General features: G+C 44.4%; 1 protein-coding gene across 1 annotated transcript in view; it reads left to right on the top strand.

The window, feature by feature from the left end:
• EFHC2 (EF-hand domain containing 2) overlaps positions 1-22,258 on the top strand; it is a 179,059-nt gene that overhangs the window by 43,030 nt on the left and 113,771 nt on the right. Inside the window, exon 3 of the mRNA XM_030304654.2 lies at positions 12,211-12,361. Coding sequence (XP_030160514.1) covers positions 12,211-12,361 — 151 coding nt within the window. The remainder of the gene's footprint in view (positions 1-12,210; positions 12,362-22,258) is intronic.

Here is a 22,258-nt window from a genome sequence, read left to right as displayed (position 1 = left end):
TTTCTTCTTTAGAACCTAAACATTTAAAACTTACATTAGTGATGCTGATCTCTCTATAGAATGTTGAGCCTCATTGTATATTACTGGACTTTCATGTCTGTCCCGACAGCATCTCTAGAAAATCCGGCTGTAAATTTTGGACACTTAGCTATTTAGTTTCTGAGAAATACAGACTTGATGACTCATGCATCGGTCGCACCACCCTCACCATCTTTAAACAATTCTCAGATTTATTCAGGGAGATTTTGCTTTTCACTTTTGTCTCAGGATTGCATTGCCTAGCCCGTGATGGACAGTCTTCTGCACACAATTATTTCATGTGTCAGACAGTAATCATTTTGAAAACAATTTAAAGTGGAAATTAGGAATCCAAATCGATGTTAAACTCCAGCTCTTCGGGACACGCATGCAAAGTGAATAGCTCAACTGACATGAAAATAGGATTAACTCCTTCCCCACAAGGCTACATTCACACCTTCCATCAAACTGACTGCTTCCAGTTTCTTTTGCCTTTATAATTGTAAGACGATGCTAATTTCAGGAATACTAACCAATTAAAAATGTTCCTTTATAATGAAGAAATCCCACGCTCTCTATTATTTAAAGCTAATTGATTTCAGATTTTATATCCTGTAGGCTAGCCTCAAATGTTCAAATTGCCTCGGGGATCGGGCAGGTAACCTTGTATAACACAGTAGGGCTGGCAGAAGCCTGCTGCGGAACTAAAGATCACATGTCCCTGCCGAATGATATTTACATCCCATTTTCAAGACAGTTACAGCCATTTACCCATTTACATCCTCTAGGACCTTATTTATCTAATCTTTGTTGGACATCATCAATTATGATGAAAGCTTGTATCATAATTACGTTTCCATAAATTGTTATTTCTGGCAGTTTTCATTTTAGGACATTCTCTTTGGATCCTCTGGTACCTCAGGTTCCTTTGTGATTAAGTCTTTTATCTTTGTGAGATCACTTTTGGTCTATCTGGTGTCTCTTCCCTTGTATTCTACTTTGCTACAGGTGACATTTTTCTCTCTTCCTTTTCTGTCTTTCTGTCTCTACCACTCTGACTTGCTCCCTACCTTTTGTAGGGGAGGAAAATAGGACGGGTCTAGATTCTCAGCTGAGATCCCGCCGTAATAAAAAAGACGAACGGGAGGAAAACAAACAGAAGCTTAATAAAATGTATACGTGGGAGAGACCCAGGAAGACTGAGTAACTCCCCCAAAAGTCCCAAGCCACCACCTTTTTTTTTTAATTTTTTTTTATTTTTTTAACGTTTATTTATTTTTGAGACAGAAAGAGACAGAGCATGAACAGGGGAGGGGCAGAGAGAAAGGGAGACACAGAATCTGAAACAGGCTCCAGGCTCTGAGCGGTCAGCACAGAGCCCGACGCGGGGCTTGAACTCACGGACCATGAGATCATGACCTGAGCTAAAGTCGGACGCTTAACCGACAGAGCCACCCAGGCGCCCCTACAAGCCACCACCTTAAATACCACCTCCAGCTAAAAGATAAAAGGTGTTTGGGGTGGGGAGTCCGTTGGGAGGTTACCAGGAAAGGCGCTGTTAAAGTGAGGTTGTTATGCAGATTTAAGTTGTTGTCTTCTCCAGTGATAAGAAGTTCTAGAGATCTCTTTGGATGCCCTTACAAATGGAGATTTCCCTTATACAGGTACATGTCTTCCAGAAAGGTAACTTCTCTATTTCCAGAGGTACTCCTGTGTTTGCTGTGTGTAAAAACAAAAGACCAAAACCCCACAAACCCAAACAACAACAACAACAAAAAAAGCCACTCTAAAATAGTTCTTATACCAAAGAGGCATATTTTGGAGTGACGAATTCTACTGTCCTTCACTTGCATGCTGGAGTCTCAGAGGACCAGAACATGACCTATCAGTCTCTCCCTCTCCTATTGAAGCCCGGCCTAAAATACTATCTTTTCTTTTCTCTTCATTTTTATTTAGCATCCTTCATTCTCTTGTAATGTATTATTTGCCCGATATTCAATGATTACATAAATGACGTGTGGTCAACTGGTCTGTGTCCCTTTGCTCAGTCACAAACTCCTACCGATAGCAGTCAATGCACAGAGGTAGGTGAGAGTGATGAATTTTATATCGCCATGCTTTCATACCCAACTACAAAGCCAAAAAAAAAAAAAAAAGTTTCAGATTGAATCCTGAAGGGGCAGAAAACGTTGCCCTTCTTCCCCTCTAGGTTCTTTGGCTGGTCTAATTAAATTGCCATAAGACAGATGAACAGGAGAAACACAAATTTACTTACATACCTCTGGGAGCCCCACTAAGACACAGAGGCGGTCAGATAATTGAGACTGACATTCTATCCAGAGCTAAGGAAAAGGGTGTAGGGGTCTGAGACTTCAAAGAGGAGGAAGCCGTTTGATGGGAGGATGTGGAGAACGAATGTCTGGTCAGTGAATATTTACCATGCCATGCCAATACGTCTTCCTGATAGAAAAGTTCTCTCTGGTAATGGCTCCCTTCCTGGTACAGGGTCCCTATCTAACTTCTCGTAGGCAGGTAAAAAATTCTCCCCGAGTCTGCTGGAACCCAGTTGTTTTCGGGTCCAAATACTCCACATATCCAAAGTGGTACCTTCTGGGGCGGTATATTCTTCCCCCTCTCCCTACCTTTACTGGAAGCTCAACGAAACTCCAGCTCTCTTGTCCTTCTGGGTCTTCTGACATCATTTTCCCCTTTCCTTTTTTTTTTTTTTTTTTTTTTTTTTATTGAGATGTAGTCCATATAACACAGAATTTACCATTTTACGTTTCTTTTTGAGAGCGAGTGAGCACAAGTGGGGGAGGGGCAGAGAGCGAGAGAGGGAGACAGAATCCGAAGCAGGCTCCAGGCTCTGAGCTGTCAGCACAGAGCCCGATGCGGGGCTCCAACCCATGAACTGGGAGATCATGACTTGAGCTGAAGTCGGATGCTTAACTGACAGAGCCACCCGGGCATGCCTAGAATTTACCGCTTTAGTATGTCAACCTCAATTCAGTGTCCAACATCTTTTTTTTTTTAACTTTCTTTTTAATTTAAATTCACGTTAGATAACATCCTGTGTAGTTTTGGCTTCAGGAGTAGAACCCAGTGATTCATCTCTTAAATATGATACCCAGTGCTCATCTCCAAAAATGCCCTCCTTGATTCCCATCACCCACTTAACCCATTCCCCCCATGCCCTCCAGCAACCCTCAGTTTGTTCTCTGTATTTAAGAGTCTTTTATGGTTTGCCTCTCTGCTTTTATCTTAATTTTCCTTCCCTTCCCTCATGTTCATCTGTTGTGTTTCTTAAATCCTACATATGAGTGAAATCATAGGATCTCTCTCTCTGACTTGTTTCACTTAGCATAATACTCTCCAGTTCCATCCATGTTGTTGCAAATGGCAAGATTTCATTCCTTTTCATTGCTGAGTAGTATTCTCTCTCTCTCTCTCTCTCCCTCCCTCCCTCCATCTCTCTCCCTCCCTCTCTCTCTTTCCTCCTCTCTCTCTCTATGTATATATACGTATATATATACGCATATGTATACATATGTACATATATATGTACGTATATATACATATACGTATATGTATATACACACACATCACTTCTTTCCCTATTTTTCAGTCGATGGACATTTAGGCTCTTTCCATAATTTGGCTATAGTTGATAGCACTGCTATAAACATTGGGGTGTGTGTACCACTTTGAATCAGCATTTTTGTATCTTTTGGATAAATTCCTAGTAGTGCCATTGCCGGGTCATAGGGTAGTTCTATTTTTAATTTTTTTGAGGAACCTCCGCACTGTTTTCCAGAGCGGCTGCACCAGCTTGCATTGCCACCAGCAATGCAAAAGAGATCCACGTTCTCTGCATCCTCGCCAACATCTGTCGTTGCCTGAGTTGTTCGTGTTGGCCATTCTGACAGGTGTGGGGTGGTATCTCAGTGTGGTTTTGATTTGTATTTCCCTGATGAGGAGTGATGAGCATCTTTTCATGTGTCTGTTGGCCATCTGGATGTCTTCTTTAGAAAAGTGCCTATTCATGTCTTCTGCCCATTTCTTCACTGGATAATTTGTTTTTCAGGTGTTGAGTTTGGTAAGTTCTTCATAGATTTTGGATACTAACCCTTTATCTGATATGTCATTTGCAAATAGCTTCTCCCATTCTGTTGATGTATGTATCTGTTTTTGTGCCAATACCATACTGTCTTGGTGATTACAGCTTTTTGTTGTCTGATTGCTGAGGCTAGGACTTGCCGTACTATGTTGAACAGTGGTGAGAGTGGACATCCCTGTCATGTTCCTGACGTCATGGGAAAGCCCTCAGTTTTTCCCCATTGGGGATGATAGTATCTGTGGGCCTTTTATACATGGCTTGTACGATGTTAATATATGTTCCTTCTATCCCGACTGTCTTGAGGGTTTTTATTAAGAAAGGATGCTGTATTTTGTCAAATGCTTTTTTTGCACCGATTGACAGGATTGTATGGTTCTATCCTTTCTTCTGTTAATGTGATGTATCACGTTGATTGATGTGCAAATATTGAACCAGCCCTGCAGCCCAGGAATGAATCCCACTTGATCACGATGAATAATTATTTTAATATACTGTTGAATTCAATTTGCCAGTATCTTGTTGAGAATTTTTGCATCCATGTTCGTCGGAGATATTGGCCTGGAATTTTTCTTTATACTGGAGTCTTTATCTGGTTTTGGACTCAAGGTAATGCTGGCTTCATAGAAATGAGTTTGGAAGCTTTCCTTCCATATCTATTCTTTGGAACAGTTTGAGAAGAATAGTTATTAACTCTTCATTAAATTGTCTGGTAGACTTCCCCTGGGAAGCCATCTGGCCCAGGACTCTTATTTTTGGGGAGATTTTTGATAACTGATTCAATTTCTTTCCTGGTTATGGGCCTGTTCAAATTTTCTATTTCTTCTCATTTGAGTGATGGTAGTGTGTGACAGTCTAGGGATTTGTCCATTTCTTCCAGATTGTCCAGTTTGTTAGCATATCATTTTTCATAGGATTCTCTTATAATTGTTTGTATTTCTGGGGTATTGGTTGTGATCTCTCTTCTTTTGTTCGGGATTTTGTCTATTTGGGCCCTCTCTCTTTTTGATAAATCTGGCTAGGGGCTTATCAATTTTGTTTATTCTTTCAAAACATCAGCTCTTAGTTTCATTGATCTGTTCTGCTGTTTTTAATTTTTTTCAAAGTTTGTTTATTTTTGAGAAAGAGAGAGAGCATGAGCTGGGGAGGGGCAGAGAGAGAGGGAGACACAGAATCTGAAGCAGGATCCAGGCTCGGAGCTGTCAGCACAGAGCCTGACAAGGGGCTCATACCTACGAACAGTGAGATCATGCCCTGAGCCGAAGTCAAATGCCTAATCGACTGAGCCACCCAAGTGCTCCTTCACTGATCTGTTTTACTGTATTTTTGGATTCTGTATCATTTATTCCTGTTCCAATCTTTATTATTTCCCTTCTTCTGCTGGCTTTGGGCTTTATTTGCTGTTCCTTTTCTAGCTCCTTTAGGTGCAAGTTTGTGTTGTGTATTTGGGACCTTTCTTGCTTCTTGAGATAGGCCTGAAATGCAATGTATTTTCCTCTTAGGACTGCCTTTGCTACATCCCAAAGGGTATGGACTGTCGTGTTTTCATTTTCATTTGTTTCCTTGTATTTTTAAAATTTCTTCTTTAGTTTCCTTGTTAACCCGTTCATTCTTTAGTAGGATGTTCTGTAACCTCCATGTATTTGAGGGCTTTCCAAATTTTTTCTTGTGGTTGACTTCAAGTTTCATAGTGTTGTGATCTGAAAATATGCATGGTATGATCTCTGTCTTTTTGTACCTGTTGAGGGCTGTTTTGTGATACAATATGTGGTCTATTCTGGAGAATGTTCCATGTGCACTCAAGAAGAATGTGCATTCTGCTGCTTTAGGATGAAATGTTCTGAATATATCTGTTAAGTCCATCTGGTCCAATGTGTCATTCAGAGCCGTTGTTTCCTTGTTGATTTTCTGCTTAGATGATGTGTCCATTGCTCTAAGTGGAGTATTACAGTCTCCTACAATTATGATATTATTATCAATAACTTTGCTTATGTTTGTGATTGATTTATCTATTTGGGTGTTTTAAGTTGAGGGCATAAATGTTTACAATTGGTAGTTCTTCTTGATGGATAGACCCCTTAATTATGATATAATGCCCTTTTGCATTTCTTGTTACAGTCTTTGTGTTAAAGTCTCGTTTGTCTGATATAAGTATGGCTACTCCAGCTTTCTTTTGCTGTCCATTATCATGATAGATGGTTCTCTATCCCCTCACTTTCAATCTGCAGGTGTCCTCAGATCTAAAATGAGTCTCTTATAGCAACATATAGATGGATCTTATTTTTTTTTACATTCTGATAACCTACGTCTTCTGAGTGGGGCATTTAGTCCATTTACATTCAGAGTGATTATGAAAGATTTGAATTTAGTGCCATTGTGTTCTCTGTAGATTTCTTGTTGGTGTTGATGTTCTCTGGTCCTTTGTAGTCTTTGCTGCTTTCCACTGAGAAAGACCCCTTCGAATTTCTTACGGGGCTGGTTTAGTGGTCATTATTAACTCCTTTAGTTTTTGTTTGGGAAAATCTTTTATTCTGAATGACGGCCTTGCTGGATAAAGGATTCGTGGCTGCATATTTTTCCTATTCAGCACGTTGAATATTTCCTGCTACTCCCTTCTAGCCTGCCAAGTTCCACGGGACAGGTCTGCTACTAACTTTATGTGTCCACCCTTGTAGGTTAAGGACCTTTTGTCTCTAACTCCTTTCAGAATTCTCTCTTTATCTTTGTATTTTGCCAGTTTCACTATAATGTGTCATCATGTTGATCTGTTTTTGCGGATTTTGACAGGAGTTACCTGTGCCCTTTGGACTCAGATGCCTGTTTTCCTTCCCCAGATTAGGGACGTTCTCAGCTATAATTTGTTCACATAAACCTTCTGCCCCTTTTTCTCGCTCTTCTTCTGGGACTCCTAGGATACAGATAGTGTTTTGTTTCATGGAATCACTTAGTTCTCTAATACTCCCCTTGTGATCTAATAATTTCCTTTCCCTCTTTTTTTCCAGCTTCATTATTTTCCATGATTTTATCTTCTGTTTCACCTATTCCCTCTTCTGCTTCTTCCATCCTCACTGTCACTGTATCTAGTTTATTTTGCCTCTAAGTTATAGTATTTTTTTAATTCATCGTGACTAGTTCTTAGGTCTTTGACCTCTGCAGCAAGGGTTTCTCTGGTGTCTTCTTTGCTTTTTTCAGGCCCAGCTATTAGTCTTATGACTGTTACTCCAAATTCTTATTCAGGTATCTTGTTTGTATCTGTTTTCAACAATTCTCTGGCTGTGATTTCTTCTTGACCTTTCTTTTGGGGAGAATTCCTGTCTTGGTGTCTTGGCTAAGTTTTCGTCTTTTGCGTGTCGTAAAGGCTCATTATGTGTCCTGCACCTGTGAGTACCACCGTATTAAAAAGAGGTCCTGGGGCGCCTGGGTGGCGCAGTCGGTTAAGCGTCCGACTTCAGCCAGGTCACGATCTCGCGGTCTGTGAGTTCGAGCCCCGCGTCGGGCTCTGGGCTGACGGCTCGGAGCCTGGAGCCTGTTTCCGATTCTGTGTCTCCCTCTCTCTCTGCCCCTCCCCCGTTCATGCTATGTCTCTCTCTGTCCCAAAAATAAATAAACGTTGAAAAAAAAAAAATTAAAAAAAAAAAAAAAAAAAAAAAAGAGGTCCTGCACAGTCCACGGTCTGGGACTCCAGGAAGTGTTTCTGATGTATGTTGTGTGCGTTCTGTCGTTGCGTTTTTGGCTGCTCTTTCCCACTGTTCAGTCCTCTGCAGACCTCCTCCTTGCTCGTAGTGGTGGTGGTTGGACCTTTAACTAGGTGTGCTTTGATTTGTTTGTTGAAGTAACCCTCGAATAGAAAAAAAAGAAAAAAAAAAGGTATGTGTGTATGGAGCCTGATCCCATAAAAAGAGAAAAAAAGAAAGAGGAGGAAAGAAAACAAAAGAGAATCAAATACCTCTAGGGCTAATTCCAGAGAAAGAGAAAGAGAAATAAAGAAGAAAGAGAAAACATGGAGACAGAATAGGATAAAAAAAAATATATATATGTATATAATGAGAATTGACAAAGACCAAATCAGAAACTATGAGCCTGGTTTCGAAAGAAAAAAAAGAGGGAAGAAAGAAAAAGAACGAGTCGTCTGTTGGTTCTTGGGGGGTGGTGGCTGTGCTGGTCTGGAGGAGAGGTCGGCAGTGTTGGGTCAGCCAGTGTCACTCCAGTAAATAAGCAGTTACGAGGCCCGGAAGGGCTGGGTTTGGCGTAAGCCTGTCCCACCTCCACTGGGGGGCGCTGTGCTGCTTCCTGAAGTCCCACGATGTTGGTGTTGCGGGGAAAAATGGCGTCACCCCAGTCTCTTCTCCCCGGACTGGGTGTCTCACACCATGGTGTTCAGGTAGCCGTCACAAAATAGGGAGGGCAGCCAGCAGGCACCGTGTCACAGTTCTCCTGTGCCTTCCATTTGGCTCTCGGCTGGGTTTCAGAACCCCTGAGATACGGGACCCCGTTCTGGTTTAGAACCACTCTGCCCTGCTGATGAAAGGCCTTTGGCTGGCATCTGCAGGGCCTTCTGTCCTTGGGGAGGCAATGAACCCTCTTCCCAGGGTACTCCAGGAAGGGGAATGTTCTCTCCCAGTGTGCCCCAGAGATGTCTACACCAAACTATGCACTCTGGGGCCAGCTCCCTCCTCCCCAGAAGTGTGCACCTCAGCTCCTCTCCAGAGAAAGTCCTGCACTTTCAAAGCCTCTGAGTTTCAGCTCCAAAGGCTGTTTGCAAAACATAACTGGCACTCTCTGTACTTCTCCTTCCCCAGTGTGTGGTCTGGAGAGGTTTTCCTCTTGTGCTAACTCAGTGCCCAACCCCTCTCTCTTTCGCTACCTTATGTCTGTCCACAGAAAGGGTTCTTTCCCCTCCATAGCTCCGCCGTTTTCTCTCCCTCAAGTCACATACTCACAGCTCAATCCTGCCAGTCTGTCTCCCTCCAACTGTAGAGAGCCTTCTGCCCCTCTGCAGATCTGTTTCCTGGGTATTCCAACTGGTCTGACCTCAGTACAGCTGTGTTTCAGGGGCACAGATGGAAAATCCCCGTCCCCCTCATTCTCCCCCATCTTAACTGCCCCTCAATGTCCAACATCTTTGTTTTGAAGTAAAATTGACATAACATAAAACTAACCATTAACCATCTTATTTTTATTATTGTTCTAAATGTTTATTTTTTATATTTATATAAAATTATATAGTATATTTTATATATTTTATATTTATATAATAAATATATTTTATAAACATATTTATAATATACATAAATATAAATATAATAAATATATATTTATATAAATATAAATATATTTATAAAATAAATTTCATATATTTTATATTCATATAATAAATAATATAATAAATAATAAATAAAAATTTATATATACTTATATATAATATATTATATAATATATATTATATATTATATAATGTAAAATTATATATATAAAATAAATATTTATAAAATACTTATTTTATATTTCTTAATGTTTATTTTTGAGAGGGAGAGTGTGTGCGTGCAGGGGTAAGGGAGGGACAGAGAGAGGGGGACAGAGGATCTGAAGCAGGCTCTGTGTTGATAGCAGAGAGCCTGATGCAGGGCTTGAACCCACGAACCGCGAGATCATGACCTGAGCTGAAGTTGGGTGCTTAGCTGACTGAGCCACCCACACGCCCTAACCATTAGCCCATTTAAAGGGTGCAATTTAGTGCCATCTAGTATATTTACAGTGTTGCATAACCGTCACTTCTAATTCCAAGACATTTGCATCACCCCAGAAGGAAACCCTATACCCGTCCAACAGCATCTTACCAGAAATGTTCAATCGACACAAATATGACCGTATTCTAGAAGTGAGTTTAGCTAACCTTCTAACTGGAGGCAGGCCAGGTGAATTTTCCAGGAAAGCAGTTGAACATAGGACCATTCTGGAATGGAGCCAAAGGTGCCATTTTGAAAGGTTGGAGATCTCCAGGTACGCTAGATTTCTAGAACTTGTTCCAGTAAAGACAGTGCCTCGGCAATACTTGCAAAGGATCCATTCATTTTGAATAGAATCACTTAACTCACTACAGTTCCTCTCTAACATCCTTTACGGTAATGAACAAAGTGTCTTGTGTTGGTCAAAGATAAGCTACTGAGACATTTTGTCAGCCACTTCTGAAGTGTGGGCTTCTGATAAAAATTTGCTAAACTCTCCCGGAACATATATTCCTAATTAGAGTAACTGACCACCTTTAGAAGGGTAGATTGCACCTAACAGACTCAGTCGTACATATCATATTGTCCATGTTGGATTGCCACACTGTCACATCATATACACAATTAACTTGAGACCGGAGGGAATATTAAAATTGAGCTCTCAAGGAGCACGTGTCCCAGGGCAAGCTTGAAATGGTAGCCTGAATCTCCTGGCCCCTCAGTTGTCCTCAGTGACCATGTCTTCCTCCGTGTGTGATCAGGTTGCCACGTTGAGAGTGATTCCAAGGGTTAAACATACGTATTGTTCGTACAACATGGCACCTGAGCCTAATAAGGAAGGTATTTCAATGGGCCTTCAGCTGAAGAGGCAGTCATTTGTCTGCTTCATCATGGAAGAAAAATGGGCTGTGTTATACTTACCGAGAGGCCCAGTGTTCCAGAATGGTTAAGGAATTTTCAAGAGCATTTTTGACGATCTCTGATTTTTACAGTAAGTACTATAGAATCCACCTCTCCCACCTGAGTCCCTCTCCAGCACTCCCCTCCCCACGTTGTAGCAGGACGCTCGCACAGAAAGTCGTGACACTGAGGCTTTTCTTTCCAGGAAGCAATTTTGATCTTGCCGGCATGGGCTCAGAGGGTTTGTGCCTGAAAGACTGAGCCCCGAATGCCGCGTGGTGTAGCATTTTATGCGTTTTCTACTTCTTTGTCTCCATATATGGGTAACATATAGACATACAGTCTGATTGGCGGGGGCGGGGGGGAGGGTCTCACGTTACAGGGTCATGAGGGATGTCATGTACAGACATACAGAGTCGTGAGGAATGTCACGTACGCACATAGCCAGGTTGCCTTCCCTTATCTTGAGGTCTTTTCTCACCACATTCCTTAGGGAGGGGACCCCCGCACCAACACATACACAGTGTAAGATGAGACTGGTTGGCATTGAGCTAGGCTCTTTGAAGTTCCTGGAGAAGTTTAAGGTGGGATCTCCGGTGCGCTGTAAGAATTTCACATCTTCCTATTGAAAGGATATTCAGAAAAAATATTAGTTTGTCTGCATAGTAGTCCCCCCAGCCTTGCCCGTAGGGTACGTGTTCCAAGACCCCCAGTGGATGCCTGAAACCACAGTTAGCACTCAACCATATGTAGTGGGTTTTTTTTTTTCCGTGTACACACGTGACATACCTATGATAAAGTTTAATTTGTAAATTAAGCACCGTAAGAGATTAACAACAATAAGTAATAATGGAACAATTTTAACAATATACTGTAATAAGTTACACAAACGCAGGCTCTCAAAATACCTCATCGTGCTGTACTCGCCCTTCTTACGATGATGCGAGATGGTAAGACGCGCGAGATGAGATGAAGTGAGGTGGGCGATGTAGGCATCGTGATGCGGTGGTGGGCTCCCGTCGATCTGAGCACGGGGCGGAAGGAGGATCATCTACCTCTGGACCCAACTGACCGCGGGCCACTGAAACTGCAGAAAGCGAAGCCATGGATACGGTGTGGGGGGCGGGGGGGGGGGGACTACTGTAACTTACATATAGAATCCCACTGCGAAATCTGACAGATAGTACTTCAGCTTATAGCAGAGCTGAATGATGGATTTGTTGCTTGGGTATCGTTTCCTTATCCTAACCAGACAGTGATGAAAATACAGGCTTTGTATATGGTAACCTAGATTGCATATCTGTTTGCAGAGCTGATGTGTGGAATGTCTTGGTGAAACTCTCCACGTTCGCTTTACATCAACAGCAAGTATATAAGCACTAGCCGTATTGACTCTCAGTTTTGATGAAAATTTTCTTGCCATTTCTTAGCTTCTAATTATGATCCCAACAGGTATTATCTTTCGATGCCTATTTAGAAGATGAATTGCCTGATAAAAGTCAAGAAAAGTATAGAATAAGACGCTATAAAATCTTCTTCTACCTCGAAGATGACACAATTCAAGTAAATGAACCAGAGTTGAAAAATAGCGGACTGCCTCAAGGTACCTATTGAAAGCAGAGTTACGGTTCTCTGACTTGGAACTCCCACCTTTATATGCTGCCCTTCTCTAGGTTTTTATGTATATTTTTTAATCTTTATTCACTTTTGAGAGACAGAGAGAGACAGAGCATGAGTGGGGGAGGGGCGGGGCGGGGGCGGGGGCGGGGGGCGGGACAGAGACTCCGAAGCAGGCCCCAGGCTCCGAGCTGTCAGCACAGAGCCCGACGTGGGGCCCGAACCCACGAACCGCGAGATCGTGACCTGAGCCGAAGTCGGACGCTCGACCGCCTGAGCCACCCAGGTGCCCCACCCGCGTCTCTGGCTTTTTAAAAGGCGCCATATACTGCTTCGGTGTCTGACTTGTTGGTGACTGCGAATATGAACATGCCATTGGCCTGCGGTTATTGATGGTGACTTACTGGCTTTCTACTCCGCCCCCTCCCACCCCCCACCTCAGCATGGGCCCTTTGTCTTGCTCTTGTATGGTATATTAGTTTTCTTTCCCATGCTGCTCCAGTATGAGTAAACCCTCCTGTGTCTTCAGTCTCTTTACTATGATCATATTACTTCTTCACAACACTTTCAAGGAGAAGAGAGGAGACTCGTCCACTGTGGCTTCCAGATTTGTATTCTCTCTTCTTTCTTCCTTTCTCTTTCCTTTAAGTGCTTATCTCATCATTTATTTTGAGAGCCCGCAAGCACCTGTGAGCAGGGGAGGGGCAGAGAGAGAGAGAGAGAGAGAGAGGTGGAGAGAGTCCCGAGTAGGCTCGGCATGGTCAGCGTGGATCCCGATGTGGAGCTTGAACTCTTGAGCCCTGAGATCATGACCTGAGCTGAAATCAAGAGTCAGATGCTTAACCGACTGCGCCCCCCCCCCCCCCCCCCCCGGCACCTCTCTCTCTTCTTTCTTGAATTCACAGCCATTTGCTTTAACCACCCTCTCTTCCTCCTCATCCCTGTTAACTACATACTCTGATGGCTCTTCCGCAGAGGGTCGTTGTTCCTTCACCCCTCCCCTCCCCCATGTACCAGTCCTCTTTATCCATACTCCATCTCAGCCAATTAACTCTGTGATGTGGCCACCAGAGGAGTTAATCCTAAACCGCATTATTAAGAGTAGGGTGGAGATCAAGGGAGGTGACTGATTTCTTCTTGTGCTAGGAGTCCTTCACCTGGGACAGTGCTGAGATCTGGATGCCTTCAGGGGGCAGCAACCACGGTGGTAAAAGGCCTGAAAAGTTGTCACGTGTAAGGCAGAATAGTGAAAAGGGATATTTGTCTGTAAAGGGAAGATTCGGGTGTGCCTGGTGAATTCAGGAATCTGAAGGGCTGCCATGGGGAGGAAGGACGACCTAATTTTCTGTATCCTCAAGGATATGACCTGGGGGGGGGGTTGGTCAGAATTCAGGTCAGTAAAAATAATAATTTTCTGGCAGAGAGCTGCCAGAGATCGTATGGGATGTTTCTGGAAGAACATGGGGGTCAGGGTCAGGTGTGGGGGTAGAGAGGGGTGTCACGTATTTGGTCCTTGGTATAGATAGGGGGCAGGTCAGGGGTTATTTTTCACTGATAGCTTAGTAGAGGTATGGGAGGGGGTCGTGTGTGTGTGTGTGGTGGTGTAGATGACCTTCCAAGACCACTTTGACCCCTCAGGAGCCATGATTCTTTGGTACAACCATCTGTTCTCCACGTAGCAACCAGAGTGTCACGTGGGGGTATTACCTTGAGGCGGCGCCGTCCTCCAAGAAGCGTGCGTGTGGGCTCTCCCAGAGGCCACGGAGCAAAAGCCTCGTGGACCAGATTAAAATGCATCCTCACGTGACGCGTGGAAACAATTCGAAACGTACAGTGAGACGCGAGGGGGAAAGGAAGGAGTTCAGTTCGCACACGTAGGACGAGGTACGGGTGGCTGGGAGGACCGCTCCGCCTGAATCCCGGGGTAGGCCGTGGTCCCGCCGTCTTTGCTGCGTCAGTCTTGATGACCAGAGTTGAAGTTCAAGTAAGGAGGACCACAGACAGAAGGGACCCTGGGCTCACGGCACACGCTCTATGGGAGAGACCCAGGGAGAAGAGGGCCTGGCCACAGCTGTAGTCATGGGGTTTGTTTGTTTCTCGGCGAAAGGACACCTGGGGCCAGAATGGGTGTCACCAACGAATGAGTGACCAAATTGAGGCCTCATGAATATTGAGTACTCATGAATATTTACTGACTCTTGTATATTTGTTGTGTCATGAATATTTAGAGCCCAGGTGCCTCAAATATATTTAATACCTACAGAAAATGAATTGTCTCTGGGTCCTTCCATCTCCTCCTTTCTGTGTTTGACACATAACATGCCCAGAAAATGAATTATCTCTGGGTCCTTCCATCTCCTCCTTTCTGTGTTTGACACATAACATGCCCTGCTTACCCTTAGTTAACCCATCTTACGAATTTCTGCCTGTGTTGAAGAGACTTTGTTCCCTACCAGCTTTGTTCCTTACCAGCTGGGGAGAAACAGAGAAATTTGGGGACCATGGGTCTCTGAGTATAAGGTCGTGACGGGGCAGTATGCAGAGGATTTCCTTCAGTGTTCATGAGATTGAGGTTTTCTTGGCACATAGCTCCATTGCGTCCGGATGATGAACTTGGGGCCAGTCAGCATTGCCAAGAAGTGTTTGTCGAATGCCTACTCTGTGCCGGGCACTGTGCTGGCTCTCCTGGAGCTAGCAGGTAAGCAGGTTGGAGAGGAAAGGGAGTGACTATAGCCCAAGAGTTTTGCAGTTGTTCAGGTTAGCAGGTGCTCAGTGTCTAAACCTGGACAATGACAGTAGGAAACAGAAAACACAGGAAAGACCTGAGAGACATTTGGTTGGCAGAGTTGATAGGCATTGACCAACAACTAAATATAGAAAGTGTGGAAGGGGAATATCTAATGACAGGTGCTTTGTCAAGTCCTTGGTAAAGTACCTCCTTTATCACTATCTCATTTAATCCCCCAACGACCATCTAAAGTAGGTCATTGTCAGCTCTCAAAGAAAAAGAAACAGAAGGAATTTGCTTCATCTGAATCTTAACAGGTCGCCTCAGAGCTCACTCTGCGGTCGGTCGAAAGATGGTGATACAGTAGTAAAATCCAGAAGCACGGAGCAGGGAACAACGTTTGGGGTAGAGGTAGGGTATCCTTGTTCTGACCGTGAGGCCTTTGAACGTGGTTGGGACATCTGTATGGTGATGCCCGCCGTGTTGGGATGTATTTTCAGGAAGAAAGTCAAGACTGGAGGTGTGGACTGGGAATCGGGGGTGCTCAGATCGTGAACAGAATCAGGCTTATTCTCCCATGTTGGAAGAGAGGCACTGTTGAGGTGGTGGAAAAGGGAAGAAGACTGGATTTAGTGTCTGCACTTTGTTTTACTAGTGGGGGGAGAAAGGATTAATGTGAGGAGAGGATGTGAGTGGTCCTCGTTATTCTTTGCGCTCTGACACACTATCCACCCCGGGGTCTTTTGGTTTCGAGAATTTGTGCCTTAAGGGCAAGTCTTTTAGGAAATATGGAAATGCCTTGATGTTTTAAAAAAAGATTCTCTGACTTCCAAAGAAAACTTCTTTTAATGTTTGCTTCTTTATTTATTTAGGGGGAGAGAGAGCGGGAGCAGGAAAGGGGCAGAGAGAGAGAGAGAGAGAGAGAGAGAGAGAGAGAATCCCAAGCAGGCTTCCAGCTTTCAGTGCAGACCCCAGAGTGGGGCTCGATCCCATGAACCTGTGAGATGATGGCCTGAGCTGAAATCAGGAGTCGGACGCTTAACCGACTTGAGCCACACAGGCGCTCCTACAGACTTTTATGGTTGGAAATACGACACTTTATGAAGGGACAAGAAGTCTTTAGACTCTTCAGGGTCGTTTTTAACCTATACAAGGCAGTTTTTAAAGATTGACAATAATGTATTAGAAAATGTTGGAAGAATTACTTCAGAACAGAAAGCAAATTCACAACTTTTAAATTCTATGAACATCTGTTTTACCTGTGTGTTTGTAAGCGATGGTATTGCCTTAGTCAAAAAATATTTTCTTATATTCTTATACTAATATTTATATTTATAAACACTTATTATATTTACAGTCACTTGAATGCTTTACTCCAACATTCCCTAACTAAGCTTTTTGCCTGTTTTTGATTACCTTCCCCACGTGACATCAAATTTATACAAATGATAGACTGGGGATCACAGGATATCCTGAACCTTCATCAGTGCATTGTTTTTATTTTTTTTTTAAAGGTCATTGATTTATTTTGAGGGGGGGGGGGGGGGGGGGGAGAGAGAGAATCCCCAGCAGGCCCCGCACCACCAGCAGAGCCCGACATGGGGCTCAAACCCACAAACCGTGAGTTCATACCCAAGCCGAAGTCAGACGCCCAACCGACTGAGCCACCCAGGTGCCCCTGTGCATTGTTTTATTATTATTCCTGTAGCTCACTGCCCCGTCTAGTGAGTCTTTGGTTTTATTAAACTATCCAAGAAGAAAAATGAAAGGTAACCTCTATGAGGGTCTTGGAAAGGCTTTTATTAAGACTTCTCGATTCTCTCAGCCTCTTGATTTCAAATCGAAGCGCACAAGCAGATTGCAGAGGCAAACCGATGTTAGTCATAATGATGTATTTGAACATTATTAGGGAAGTCGGGGGCAATGTTATTCATAAAGACCCGGGGCGGGGCTGGGGGGGGGGTGGGGAACAACTCTGAGTAAAAGGCGACTTGTAAAGTCTCTTGAAAATTTCGGAATTTCTGATCGGCTCTTCCTGATCAGGACGTTTTCTCCGAGGGAAGACACAGCTCAGGGGGTACGCACGGAATACGCGGTCATCGCGATCCGTAACAAGACTGAGTCTGTCAACAGCAATTCCTGGCGGGCTCTAGCAAGCACCGTGGAAAGCAAACACGAACCAGCCACTCCCATCATCAAGCTCTGTTTGGCAAGAAACCAGTCTGTCTGGAAATATTTAATACGATGATTCCAGTTCAGGAAGGTCCGTTTGGACAGAGGCTCCTTGGGAAAAAAATCACGTAAACATCTTCTTTGGGCTTTCCAAAGTTAAACGGGGAAAAAGAGCAAACAAGCTTTGTGAGTCAGCGGCTCAGATCTCAGTGGGACGGGGCAGGTGGCGTTTCTTTCAATTGTATCTTGACTAGTGTGGGACTGCTTTTCATGTACCTGTGGGCCCCGGAAAGGGGCTAGGGGTCCTATTTAGGTGACGCCCACTGATGGTATTCCTGTGACTTCCATAGGGCATCTACATTTTCCAAATGAAAAGGGAGGTCAAACACTTTCCTTCTTTTGTGGAGCCGACCACTGAAATGAGCGCACGTAGGGGCACCTGGGTGGCTCGGTCGGTTAAGCGTCCAACTCCTGATTCCAGCTCAGGTCATGATCTCAGTTTCGTAGGTCCCAGCCCCACGTTGGGCTCTGTGCTGACAGCTCAGAGCCTGCTTGGGATTCTCTCCCTCTACTTCTCTCTCTGCCCCTCCTCCACTCATGCTGTCTCTCTCTCAAAATAAGTAAATAAAATTAAAAAAAAATGAGCACACCTGGATGAATTGGCCGGCCTCCCCCTTCAGGTGCCTCTCCTGTCATGTGATTTTTTTTTTTTTTAGGGAGGGGGGAGTTTGGAATAAGCCAGAAACAAGAGAGGCACGATGCCAAACTAGGCATTCAGTTACACACAGCTTCTAATCAGAACAACGTATTTGTAACGTTCACGAATCCACGCTGGCAGAGAGGTCGACGTGTGGTATAAGTCACGTCACTGTCACACCTCAAGGCTTGCTTTTATTTCTTGCCAGGACATCACTCTCTTCTTGGTTAGACGTGTCATATGTATAGAGTTTGTTGCTATTCTGTTGGAATGTGGTTAAAACAATGTTACACCAAGCCAAGAATGTCAAGAGGTTAATCCCAGTAGTTTGACTTCCAGTTGTCTAAGAGAATCATTGTTTGTCGGCCACTCCTGAGTCCAAACTAACCTATGGTAAAGAAAGGCTAATGATTAGAAAGGTACCATAATTTTCTGGTGAGGTCTATGCCAGCTGTTCTCAGCTGAGAGCACTCATCAGAATCTCCTGGCCCTCCCCAAGAATTTCTGATTGTGTAGACTGGGGGGCGGGTCAAGAACTGGCTTCCATTCCTTAGCATGTCCTTGGTTAAGAACACTGATTGCTGGGATGCCTGGGTGGCTCAGTCGGTTAAGTGTCCGGCTTCGGCTCAGGTCGTGATCTCCGGGTTGGTGAGTTTGAGCCCCACATCAGGCTCGCTGCTGTCAGCGTGGAGCCCATTTAGGATCCTCTGTCCCTCCTTTCTGTCCCACTCCTCCCCCCAACTCTTGTGTGCTCTCTCTCTCTCTCTCTCTCTCTCTCTCAAAAGTGAATAGACATGGAAAAAAAAACTGATTTCCACTAGTGACTTGTTTCACCCTTCAACATAATACTTTCTCTTATACATTTTTTTTATACTGTAGGATAATCAAATGTAATCGCAAAATATTACATTCATATGTCATTCATTGACGTTGGGTATATAGTCCATCTAAGTACTGCCTCCCGTAAAGTGGAGGACGGATGGTGGTAAGGTTGCCAGATAAAATACAAGATGCTTAATGAAATTTGAATTTCAGATAAGCAATAAAGTATTTAGTGTGTCCCAACTATTGCCTGGGACCTACCTGTACTAAAATTATTCACTGTTTATCTAGAATTCCTATTTAATTAGGCATCCTAATTTTCAGGGTGCCGACTAAATCTGGCAACCCCAGAGGGTAGATACCTTGGGGAAGGGGTTGCCATTGAATGGAACAGAACAGAATTTAAGAGCGGAGGTAAGTCATTGACCTGTGAGGACAGGTGTTTGGTGCATGGGGGCTGCTCAGTAAGTATCTGTTGAAGAAACAAAGGAGAGGAGGGAGGAGAGATAAGAGGAAAGGCCAAGTGGTAGACAATGTCCATAACGGAATGCAGGCATCAGAAATGGTACTTTGAGGGATCAGAAGAGGAAACGCCAGTATCCACTAGAGAAGACGTTTGAGTGGTACCTCACAAGTTTCTCCAGATAAAGATGAAAGATGAAGGTAAATTAGCCAAAAGGGACAGCATGAGATCACGAGGTGGGAAAGTGGTAGGGATGGAGTTGGGAAGGTACTTGGGAGCCGATCCTGGGGTGTGTAAGGAAAACTAGGAGAGGAGGCAATAATATAAGGGGACATTAGAGCACCTGTCATGCTAGTGTTTGGGGCTCATTTGGTGGCTAGGGGGGGACATGCATAGGATCATTTTTTTTTAAAGTTTATTTTGAGGGAGAGAGAGCGAGCAGGGGAGGGGCAGAGAAAGAGGGAGCATCTCAGGCAGGCTCCACGCTGTCAGCACAGAGCCCGACGCAGGGCCCGATCCCACAAACTGTGAGATCACAACCTGAGCCAAAATCAAGGGTCGGACGCTTAACCAACTGAGCCACCCAGGTGCCCCAGTATTGTTAGGATCAGAGGCAAGGAATTTTCTTTCCTTGAAAAAAAATTTTTTAATGTTTATTTTTGAGTGAGAGCGAGAGAGAGACCAGAGTGCGAGCGGGGGAGGGGCAGAGAGAGAGGGAGACACAGAATCCGAAGCAGGCTCCAGGCTCTGAGGTGTCAGCACAGAGCCTGATGCAGGGCTCGAACTCAGGAGCTGTGAGATCATGACCTGAGCCGAAGTCGGACGCTTAACCGACTGAGCCACCCGGGTACCCCCTGGAGTTTTTGTATTCTTTTGCTACAAGACAGGTATCAGACTATCTGTATATTTAAAAAAAAAAAAAAAAAAAGTGATTCTTATAACACCAAAACGCCAAAGAAGGACATTTTGTAAAAATCAAAACGGAACAGTCATTTTAGCAGAGGAATAATCGTGAACATAAGAGAAGATACTCTGTTGTGTCTGAGCACACTGAAGGGTCTTAACATTTTTAGGTTACAGACTTAGTTGACACAGCGACAGGTGGCAATTCCGGTTGAATATTCATTCACCTAAGAAATCCCTGTCTCTAGACTCAGATGTATCCTAGGTGTGCGGTGTTACTAAAACGAACTAAACCTACCGAAAATTTAGAGGTAAGAGGTGGTAGTCTCAATTCTGGAAGGTGAATGTCTAAAAACTAAATTTAGTGGTATGACCAAAGATCTAAAGCAAGTCCCAAGGGGGTGAAATGAAAATGCGTTCAACATAAATGGATATGTCATCATTTTGATCTAAACCACAGGGAAATGTTGGAAAGTTAAAGCTTGCAGAGCATCATCAGATAGCCAGGGTCTTTAAAAAGGAAGAGAGAGAGAAAATATGACGATCAGGAGGCGCTTAAAAGCAGGCACCCAATGCGCGGACATCTGCCCAAATTGTCTTTATGGGGCAGTCAAGAAGGCAAACGTTTAAAAATGTAAAGGGTAGAGGTGGTCCTTCCGTTCTTGTTTTTCCAGTTTTAGAGCATTATTTTTTACTTCTATACTTTGATCTCATGGTTCATGTGAAATTTCTATTTCTTGTTCTGGAATGCCATCCTGCCCATTTCTTTGGCATTCCAGAGCAGATTCTTGCTGGTGGGGTTTCTGCCATTTACCATGGAGGACTATAAACACACACAGAATACCAAGAAATAGAAATTTCGATCCCCGAACGACACAGTTGAGGGATACCACGAATATATTATTGAAAGCTCTCAGGCGCAACTGTCCATTTCAAATGGCCCACATACTTGTTTTCTAATTAGTGTGGAATTGTGACTTTGGGTTTTAAAACTATTTATTTATTTACTTACCTTGAGAGAGAGAGAGAAGCAGAGCGAGCGAGCGAGCAAGCAGGAGAGGGGCAGAGGGGGAGGGAGGCAGAGAATCCCAAGCAGGCTACGCACTGTCAGTGCAGAGCCCGACACGGGGGCTCGAACACAGGAACCATGAGATCACGACCTCAGCCGAAACCAAGAGTCGGAGGCTCAACCGACTGAGCCACCCAGGCGCCGCGTGGCTTTGGATTTCTTGTTATTGAAAAGTTTCCTATTGAGTGTTAGGCCTGCCTTCTCTTTCCAACCCACGAATGGTCAAGGCTTTTCTTTGTTACCTCAAAGAGCTTCTCTGGCCTCTTGGGCATGCCCTGTGGAGGAGACGTGGGAGCACAGGTAAGGAAATGTGGGAGTCTGGGAGGGTGTGGGGGCAGCTAATGCAGGGGTGGTGCCCCCCCCAGAGGGGGGCGTTGGTGCAGCAGGCAAGTGGGCCCTGTTCAGAAAATTGCTTTTGGAGAACTAAGAGAGGCCGTTCTTTTGGAAGAGCGACTCCATCTTGCCGCCCTCCTTTTTCTGGCGGCCGGCAGCGATTCTCCCAGTTTCTATCCCGTTTCGTTGTTGTTTTCAGTTGATGTGTGTGCTCTGAGAGAGAGAGAGAGCACTCGTGCGCCCACGTGGGAGTTGGGGAGGTTGCGGAGAGAGAGAGTCCCAGGCACCCTCCACGTGGTCAGCGCGGAGCCCGATGCGGGGCTGGAACTCACAAACCGCGAGATCCTGACCTGAGCTGACATCAAGAGGTGGATGCTTAACCGATTGAGCCACCCAGGCGCCCCCCCCCCCCCAACCTGTTTTGCCTAGAACACTCCCTCCTCTCCTTCACTTACATAATCTGTGGCTAGTGTTCAGTGAGATGTGGTTGAGCGCAAACCATGGAAAGGGCTGGTATCTCCTTAGAGCTTGGAACCCCGGGTTTCGAGATCTTTTTCTGCCATTTGTTAGGGTGTGACCCTCGGGCACGTCACTCGGCCGCGCGGAACCTTGACTTTCTTCTCCATACGCTGGATTCTTCTGTCTCGTGCATTATCAGCCTCGTGGGACCAGTGAAGATTAAATGAGAAAATGTAT

This window comes from Lynx canadensis, chromosome X (assembly GCF_007474595.2).
Source record: "Lynx canadensis isolate LIC74 chromosome X, mLynCan4.pri.v2, whole genome shotgun sequence".
Taxonomy (NCBI): domain Eukaryota; kingdom Metazoa; phylum Chordata; class Mammalia; order Carnivora; family Felidae; genus Lynx; species Lynx canadensis.
This window is presented reverse-complemented; position numbering and strand designations above follow the sequence as displayed.